This window comes from Sprattus sprattus (assembly GCF_963457725.1).
Source record: "Sprattus sprattus genome assembly, chromosome: 1".
In the NCBI taxonomy this organism is placed as follows: Eukaryota; Metazoa; Chordata; class Actinopteri; order Clupeiformes; family Clupeidae; genus Sprattus; species Sprattus sprattus.
Genome location: NC_137920.1, coordinates 20,908,318 through 20,918,317, shown reverse-complemented (window position 1 = coordinate 20,918,317; position 10,000 = coordinate 20,908,318). Strand labels below are relative to the sequence as shown.

Genomic DNA, 10,000 nt, shown 5'->3' with positions numbered 1-10,000 from the left:
GCTGTGAAGGATCGCAAGGTGAAGCATTGCAAGCACTTGACACTCATTCATAGTTTAATATACTTAAACCTTAAATTAATTTAACTTGGTGTAACCTTAAAGGAATTTAAGTACAAGAAATTCCTGCTCAGCCAGTTACAGTCTAGCACACCTGTATCGAGTCATATGTGTGATTTGTTTTTTTGTTCTCTGACAAAGCAAAAAAAAGGAATGTACGGTTATTTCCGGACTATTGAGCACACCTGAATATAAGCAACACCCACTGAATTTCTTAAAAATTCTTTGGAAAATAAATAAGCCGCATATGTCTATAAGTCGCTTGTGCCTACCGGTACATTGAAAACAAATTAACTTTACACGAAACACGGCTTGTAACAAGAACAGTTAGTAGGCATGCTACGTACTAATATTATACAAATATATAGCTTATTATTAAGTGCAAAAGTGAGCAATCGAGGATGAGCGAACACGCAGAAAGTGATGTTGTTCAAGAGCAGGATGATGATGAATTGTTTGAAAAGAGAGGGGGCACTTTGGTCGTTTGGAGCTGTACTGGGTTCAAAACCTCCGATCTCGACAATAAAAGAATAAAAGACAGTTGTGTCGCTGTGTTGTTTAAGCCAAAGGTGTAAGCACCAGCAACATGCAAAATCACCATTCAATTGGCAGCTCGGACATTATTTACGGGTTGTTTATCATATTTCATATTATCATTCTTAACACACATAGGTAAGGTACATACAGTGGGCAGCTGCTAGCTTGTGATGAACTCGTGTTAATATTTGTGAATATGACTCTTTCATACGAAGTTGCACAGGCACCCTGAGGGCTTCTACCCCTTCCCATTATAATTTTAAGTCAAATCAAGGATACTAGATAACTAGCTATCGTTTCATGCAAATGTAACTCTTCCGTTGAAATCGTTTATGCTAAGGTTATGTAAAGTTTCCTTAGCTATCACAGCAATTCGATAACCAGTAACAACCAGGAAACACAACTTTAGCTATAGCCAAATCTATTTTTGAGGTTCCAACATTTTTCAAATGCAATTTGGCTTTAAATGTGAGTTGTCGATCAAGTTATTTTCTGCCCCGTCGTTTGAAGCAAACCTTTTAGCTCCAGCATTAATCTCCCATTTTACCTGAGGGGAGGCAAACAGTAACTGCAATGCTGTAATACTGTTTGCCTCCCCTCAGGCACTAAGCTTGTGAAAGTGGGAAAAATCCATAAATAAGCCGCGTCATTGTATAAGCCGGGAGGTTCAACGCGTGGGAAAAAAGTAGTGGCTTATAGTCCGGAAATTACTGTATATAATAAAACCGTGCCATTTGCTCTTGATTTGCTCTCTGGGCTTTATAAGGAATCCTGCATATTTTTTCTGTTCACCTTTATTGATCAGTGTTATATGTGTGTTTCATCTTTATTGATCAGTGTTATATGTGTGTTTGTTGTTGTCTTCTTCATCTCTCAGGTAAAGCTGTCGACAGCTTTGAAACAGAGGCTGGATGCGCTCACGAACAAACAAACAGGCTCCATTGACACTCCGGATGTAAAGGTACCCTAGCCAGCAATTGGTTCGATGCATTTGTCTATAAACAAATCCAACAACCATTGCTGGAAGTGACCGGAAGCAATTTATGGGATGGCTTTTGTACATGAAAACTGCAGAGGTTAAAGTCGTAAAAGTCACGTATATGTTTATAAAGTATTCATAATGCATTATAGTGGCTGACATAAGTCTATATTACTTTTTATAAATGAGAACCCTACACTCAGAAAGCTGGATAATATATATAGTGATGTTATAGTATTAGTCCAACACAGCTATTGTCATGGGGTCACATATGGCTCCATTAAGAGCATTTGGTGAATCAACTCATTTTAACATAAAGCTTTAACATTATAATAAATTGTCAGGGCCAGAATCGAGAATCAAACCCTTTTTGCTGGTTCATGGAGGAGCTCACTGAGCAATGTATTAGGAACCAAGTGCAAATTGTGCCAATAAACATAGTCTTCAATATTCTTCAACAAAAGGTGAAATCCAAAAAGTAAAAAAAAAAAAAAAAAGCTCAGAAAGCTAAAGACCAGAAAACAATATGACAAAAACACAGTAATGAGCCTGCAAACAAGCTTGTAACATCTAACCATAAGCCTGACAATAAATACCTGACTAACCATATGCCTCATATATATCTATAATAAAGGCTAGATAAATTGCCTGCGTTGCTGGCCGACGGAGTCAAATGTCCGCAAAATTCGGCCATTTTGAGACGGAATAGCTCACTCCCCCTTAACATTGTGTTGGTAGTGGTACTTTTTAAATAACCAGAACTTGCTCAATTTTCAACCGATTTTCAAACGGGTTGGTTTGTTATAAACGTAAGATATTTCTGATGGCACTACATACTTATGAAGAATTATAAACATGGGTTTTCATATGAAAATAACATTGACAGGTCTCTGACAGGTCTCGTTTCAAGGGAGCGTTCAATACAGCAGGCTGCACAAAATTATGACATCTTCATTGGCAATAAAGTCAGCAATTTCCTGTCGAAATCATAATGTAAGATGTTTAACAAACCAACCCGATTGGAAATCATGTGCAACTTCAGTTTTATTATGTGCAACTTAAGTTATATTGAAAAGAAAGAACAATTATGCCTCGCCAATTGATGTAAAATGACTGATACACAATAGCCGTGATACATAATTAAGCTGCCCATTTAAACATTTTCAAGCATCCAGAATTATTACCAAGGTAATGACGATTGTAAATCAAGTCATTTGTAAGTCCGTCAACATTTCCGTGAGATAAAAGTGTAAACGATTGTGAAAATCACTGACGTTACCTAACGTACCACTGATCTCTCCCGGAACTATTCCGTCCTTAAAATGGCCTCCTGTGCGGACATTCACGAGTCCGTCGTTGCACCCCCTTGATATGCCTGACTATAAATACCTGACTAACCATATGCCTGACTATAAATATCTGACTAACCATATGCCTGACTATAAATACCTGACTGACCATATGCCTGACTATAAATATCTGACTAACCATATGCCTGACTATAAATACCTGACTGACCATATGCCTGACTATAAATATCTGACTAACCATATGCCTGACTATAAATACCTGACTAACCATATGCCTGACTATAAATACCTGACTAATTGGTCAAATGACACATTATCAAGCAGGTGGAACAAAACGATCAGAGGCAGGAAAAAACAGCATTTAAAATAAGCCAAAAATCAAGAGGCAATTATCAGGAGGTAAAAGTAGCTTTGGTATGCACTTTGATACTTCAAGCTACAAGTGCTTATACTATATAATTTAACAAGTCATGAATTCAGTCATGTTCATGTTTAAATAGTTATTGGCTTATGCTATGAGACTTCTCTAGACTTATTATGACTTACCTGTCAGGGCCAACAACACAGCAAAGAACAGTGCTATGTTCCGTTTCTATCCCACTATGAGTATACTTATACGCAGTACACAGTACACAGTACACACTTACTAGGTACGCATATTCTCAGCAGGTGAGTGTTGTTCCAGATCTAATACTCCGTGGTGCTCTTACCGGAAATTAACTACAGTCCCGGGTGGGGGGATAGCCAGCTGCTTAGCATAACTGCCATTCAGAACCAATGGTAATGCTACCAAGCTAGGCTATTTAGGTATGCTAACTGTCCGTATACATCGTTAAAAACCACCAAAATACTCATGTCACTGGCTTTAATTTGAGAATGACATGTTAGTAGTACATTTAATATCAGTACAGTTGTTAAATTACTGTTGATATTGACATTTACGGTCTGTAGCCTTGTGGTCTTCTGACTCTGCTATCGTAGCCACCATAGCCATTATGTCCGCCATTGATTTCGAAATAAAACGCAAAGCTCTGCCTGGCTCCGCCTCTTCCGCTACGTTGACAAGATGGCGGCCGTTGAGAATGGACAGTGTACCCTGCTTCCACACTCAAAGTTTTGACCGTTATGAGTACACATACGGGTCCTTCGGGTATACTTCTTTTCGCCGCGATCGAAAACGGAACACCCTACATACTCAAACTAAGGATGGTAGGTACGGAGGGTAGGGAAAACGGAACAGAGCACCGGACAAAAGGTCAGGTATAAATACTAAACTTAATTGGTCACCTGTCTCACTAACGAGCAGGTGAACAAAAAATGGCAGGACAGCAAAAACAGGAAATAAACAAAAAGCACAGGTACACACAAAACAAGAATAGAGTTCTTTGTTTGGCGGCCTCTAGAGGCCCGAAGGTCCCAAACTGTGACTTTACTTAGACTTATAAATACTTATCAATCATTATGAGGCATCATGAATACTGTTTAACCCTTTATGAATGTTTTCATAATGCTTTGTGAATATTGGGTTTAAGTTACCCGTATTACGTTTCAAAAACTATATTACAATTACACAATATAATAATATTCAAAATAAGATAAACATAAAAATATTTACAATTTAGGCCACAAATCTTCACTCACCTCACTTCATACAGGGATATTACTGATGCTAGAGAGGAATGAATTGGTGTTTATGAAAACATTTCCAAATGTAAGAACTAACTCAGATATTATATTTCTGAGTTCATACGGGTTTTATGGGGATATAACTGACCTGTATTACATGGTTTGAAAACAATAAAACAATGGTTCAGGTAAGACCTAAGGCACAATCTGTGCGCAACACACTGTATTACACATGTTATATTATTCAGTATTACGTAATCCAATCAAGTATTTCTTTTGACTGTTCTACTTAGGATTACTGCCACCATCATTATGTTACTTTGGGATACTTTATGGCAGGGGTATCCAATTAAAAGGGGTCCATTTTTTTTTTTTAAATCCTCAAGCTTGGGTCCGGAGGTCTATCACACATTTTTTATGACCGTGGATTTCACTGATATAGGACTGCATGTGATTTATGTACCAACAGTCAAAGTATGCATTATGATTCAGGGGCATATTTAGCCAATATAAGTAGCCTACTTTAGGCGCTAGTAGTATCAGTGTCTGTTTGGTCAACAGCTAACTATCAGATCAAATGAAGGTCTACATTTCAGTAATATTTCAACAGTGTTTATTGTCTTTTTCCATATTAACATTAAACATAGTGTCCAGCATATTCCCTAGAAAACTTTCAGTTACAGAACTCATGCACTCGTTTGCCCGTTGTTGGGCAGTGCATGAATTACTCAGGATGATGGTAGATAGGGCATACTGGGCTTTAAGATCATGTATTTTCTGTGCTCGCAGTTCGGATTTGAGAGGGTTATTTTGATCAAATTCTTTGTGCTTCATAATCGTAGTGGCGTTTCGCGTTGCTGCTTTTGACAAGTGCCACCGACAAGTGCCACTGCGCGCAGGCAGAATGAACATGTACACGTTTGTCCACTACTCTTTGAAAGCTCGGTTCTCGCTGTCTACCTTTCTCTACTTAGAGCATGCCATCTTTCTCTTCAACCGCGAACTGCAATGAATCTTGCTTTGCCTTCCCTCTCACCTCACACGCACTTTAACAGCAAGCCCATGCTGCATAGAGTAGGCTATCATCTGATTGGCTACTGGCATTATAAAGTTTAAACAAAAACATAGCCTACCGTAAAGTTATGGTTAATTTAATGTATTTAACAGATTTATAAAAGTCACCCAAACATCAGATGTTAAAACCGCTTAGTCAAAATTATTTAAAAAAAACATTTTCTTTTAATTATTATTATTTTATTTTTTTAAATTGCAAATGTGTCTCGGTCCGGAGACAACGTCAGTTGGGTCCGGACCCGGACCGCGGTCAGCCTATTGCCGACCCCTGCTTTATGGCTCTCTGGTAGGCTTAGCAGTGTATGCTATCTCTTTCAAAGACCCGAGCTGAGGATACAGAGAGGAAGATAAAGAGGGATTTTGAGCAGCTTCACAACTTCCTGCGAGACGAGGAGGAGACCAGACTTAGCGAGCTCAGGAGGGAGGCGGAGTTCTGCAACAATGCCCAAAACGCGAGGACGAAGAAAGATATCGCCGACTTTTCCCGAAGAGTTAAAGACCTGGAGGTCCAAGATGCCATCAGATTCCTACAGGTAACCTTGGAGACCTGAAGATAAGTGTTGGGAAACCTGCTAGGCAGGACTCTGTGAGCTCCCTAAAAATCAGAGAGCTCTTTAGCCTTCTGCCTGCCACATTCTATGGTCCTTTGACCAGCAGCGCCTCAAGTTTAACACCACCCACATTCTATGGTCCCTTGAAGAAGTTTCATACCACCCCATGTATGAATACTAGTGCTGTCAAACGATTAAAATATTTAATCGTGATTAATCACAGTTTTGTCATAGTTTACTCAAAATCAATCGCGATTAATCGCGATTTTTTTATCTATTCTAAATGTCCCTTCAATTTTTTTTTCCATTATTTTTATTTTATTTTATCAACATGGAAAAGTGGATTGGCTTGCTTTATGCAATGTTTTATTTTATTGAAAAACAACATTGCCAAACAGGGCGGTACAAAATAAAATTATAAAGTGCATATTTTAGAATAAACAAGGAGTCAGCATATAGTGCAGTTAAACCATGGCTTAATATTTTTCAAGTTTGCTGTGAACATAGAGGTCAGGGGCCGTATTCACAAAGAATCTTAGGGCTAAAAGTAGCTCATAAGTGGCGAATTTAAGAGAAACTCCTAAAAATAATGGGCGTGTCAGTCTTAAATGTAGGACTCCTATTTTTTTACTAAGAGCAATTCACAAAATCATTTTATGACGCCTTTAAACAACGATGTGTCCCGAAGTAAAATGTTTGGAAACATAAAGATAGCCTATTTGGCTTCGTGGAAAACGCAAATGACGACACTGGGAATCATCAGTCAGCCGTTTAATTCATCAAACTATCAACGCACTGTAGACCCCAGTTTATCCAGTTGCCTTTGGACAATCGCCAATTACACAAGATCAAAGTAAATTCCATGGCGATCGCAGGAATGTCCAGTGACGGGACACACATTACAATAATTGCCCCATCAAAAGATGACGACGTTTTTGTCCACCGTGGCCTGGATGTACCGATGACTCGTGCATTTCAACCGAGAGCGGTCTGCAGCAGGTTTTTTTTGGGGTGACAGTGGCTATTGGTCCTGGGACGCTTAGGCTACGTTTCACGTTTGTTTCGCTTTAAGGGCCGTACGTGCTGATATTTGAAGTGGTCAAGGGCTGGAAATATAATAGCCTAACAGTTTACTGGGTGCTTTAATTATTACTGCCTTGATTACATGCAATTGCCATATTTAATATTGATCACTTTCTTTTTCTCTCAACGTGCAAAGTGTCATTCCCGTTGGATGCACAAACTTGTCATCATGCGTGTGCATTCTGCTAACTGCACTGTCCATAACTATTTAATATGACTTAATTTGAAGCCTAGCTTATTCTCTTATTTTCAGTTGATATAGTGGGATTGTTAGAGGGACGTCACAAATTAGTTTTTAATGAGAGAGCCTGTCAACAACCAATCACCGTCCTCACCCCTTCTAAACTCGTGCATGAGAATCGACGTCATCCATAGCAACGGTGCTTTTATCTTAAGCTTAGGAGTTTGTATTATCCTTAGTATGAGTGGGTCTCAGAGGCGTTGTGAATCACTTTTAAGAAATTACTCCTACGTAAAATGTTTTAGCGCGAGTTAGTAGCACTCCTAGTGGTAAGATAAAAGGCTTTGTGAATACGGCCCCAGGCCTCTTATTTAAAAAACAATGAACCGTAACAGTTAGGTTACCAATAAAAGGTAAGCCTACTTCTTCTGTGCTTTCAGCCAGCTGCCTGTTGACATTCTCAGACAACAGTAAAGCTTGCTTCTTTTGCACAACACAACTTTTAAAGGTAAACTTTCTAATCAGATGCTTTTTATCAACCATTTCGCCATATCGCGCTCACCATTCACTTAAACGTTACGTTAGCCTACTACACAGTTTGCGAGGCCAAAAAGAACGTAAAAAATTAAATAAAAAAATTGACGGTGTTAAAATGGGTTTGCGTTAACGCCGTTAATAACGCGTTAAACTGACTAAAGAATACCAACTGCATGGAATTGCAGCTTTCATATTAATATAAGCCACAAAATGATCTTCAGTGGATGATTTCTATGGTGCTAATTAGCAAAGGCTGAGAGTACTTCATCCACTTAACACTCTGCTGGACATTATTACCACTATTTTGGAAATTCAACATATTCTAACAGATTTAATAGCCATACGTTTCTGTTTAAACTTAATCATTTGATTTTGTGCTCTGTGTTTCAGGACTTCAACTCCACACTGGCAATGTGAGAGCCTTCTTTAATATGTTATTTGTGTAAAATCTTCAAACTTGTGTATCTGAGTGCTTGTTTGAGTGTGTGTGTGTGTTTGTGTGCGAGGGAAGAGTGTGTGTGTGTGTTTGTATGTGTGTGCGTGTGTGTGTGTGTGCGTGTGCGTGTGCGTGTGCGTGTGCATGTGCGTGTGCGTGTGCATGTGCGTGTGTGTGCATGTCTGTATGTGTGTGTGTGTGTGTGTGTGTGTGTGTGTGTGTGATTTCAGAGTGCACACTGACTTGTGTGTGTGTGTGTGTGTGTGTGTGTGTGTGTGTGTGTGTGTGTGTGTGTGATTTCAGAGTGCAGACCTTGGAGCCAGATCCACCAAACTTAGATGAGAAATTAGATGTGGCCAAGCACCTGCGGAATCTGAAGTTCAGAGTCTGGGAGAACATGAAGGGGATTGCGCCATACTGCAAGTTTCCCTGCAACCACATGGCTACCTAATGCGTCTTCTTTTACAATATACACTCAGGAACAAATAAAAGTTGTGGCATATTTGTTATCAGTATCTGGAAAAGATACAACGTAACAAAATCTGAAATGTTTCTAAAGGCTGAACATCATACTCAAAAGTATTATACGGACACCTCTGTGTCTTTCTCAAACACACACACATACACACACATACACACACAAACACACACAAAACACACACAACACTCACAACACACACACAAACACATATTCTCTCATTCTCTCTCCACTTCCATCCTCTTCTCTCTTGTACGCAATCCATCTCTTGAGGTTCTCACTCTCCTCATCTAACTCAATGGTTCCCCACTTCTGTTCTCCAGACCCTGTGACCCTGGACCCAAACGCTGTCCCTTCCTGCCTGTCTCTTTCGGACGACTTGACATGCATTAGCAACAAAGAAGGCTGCCCCTGCCTGGTGCAGGGGTCAGAGGGCATCGCCGACGACTGCTTGCACTCCTGGGATGTTGACGTGGGCGATGAGAATGCAGAGTGGATGCTGGGATGCTGCACCTTAAACAACGGCTATACTCCAGTATGCCCAGAGGGGGGCTTCTGGGCTATCCAAAGATCAGGTAGGCAGTGTTGGGAAAGTTCACTTTCTACATGAACTAGTTCAGTTCATAGTTCACAAATTTTAAAATGAAATAGTTCAGTTCATAGTTCATAATTCAAAGTTTTAAACTAAGTTCACAGCTCCAAAAATTGAACTAGTTCAGTATTTTTTTCAATATGTTGCAAGCTATAATTTTTCTAAATCCCTATACGTCTGCAATACTACTCTCGGCCTCTACGCAACTTCTGAGCTCTCACACTTACCAGGCATAGACAGTAGAAGAAAGCACACGCAGAAATTGGATACAGAACTGTAAACGGTGTGTTTTTCGCCTTGAAGTCTCTATAAATCTGGCACCTTATTGAACGAAATTAAAAAGAGTGAACGTGCCAGTCACAGAAACCAGAAAGTATCGTTCATCAGGCAGTAATACAGTTCGTTCAGTTCACGTTCACCAAAATGATGAACGAGTTCATGAACTTTCATTCAATGAACACGTTCAGGTACAACACTGCACGCAAGAGGGGTGTGCAGTCGGTGGGTGCAAAGGAGAAGACCTTTACATTAAGCTGAGGTGCCAAGTAGAAGACCTTTA

At 39.6% G+C, this 10,000-nt stretch overlaps 1 protein-coding gene across 1 annotated transcript in view; it reads left to right on the top strand.

Moving 5' to 3' along the window:
* The window catches only part of LOC308368514 (zinc-binding protein A33-like), a gene marked incomplete at both ends in the record, with an annotated part of 11,494 nt that overhangs the window by 477 nt on the left and 1,017 nt on the right, over positions 1 to 10,000 (top strand). The window contains 6 exons of the mRNA XM_080842700.1: positions 1 to 18; positions 1,472 to 1,555; positions 5,904 to 6,116; positions 8,326 to 8,348; positions 8,675 to 8,790; positions 9,173 to 9,424. The exon at positions 1 to 18 is cut by the window's left edge and continues 108 nt beyond it. Of these exons, the coding sequence (XP_080698826.1) occupies positions 1 to 18; positions 1,472 to 1,555; positions 5,904 to 6,116; positions 8,326 to 8,348; positions 8,675 to 8,790; positions 9,173 to 9,424 (706 nt within the window). The remainder of the gene's footprint in view (positions 19 to 1,471; positions 1,556 to 5,903; positions 6,117 to 8,325; positions 8,349 to 8,674; positions 8,791 to 9,172; positions 9,425 to 10,000) is intronic.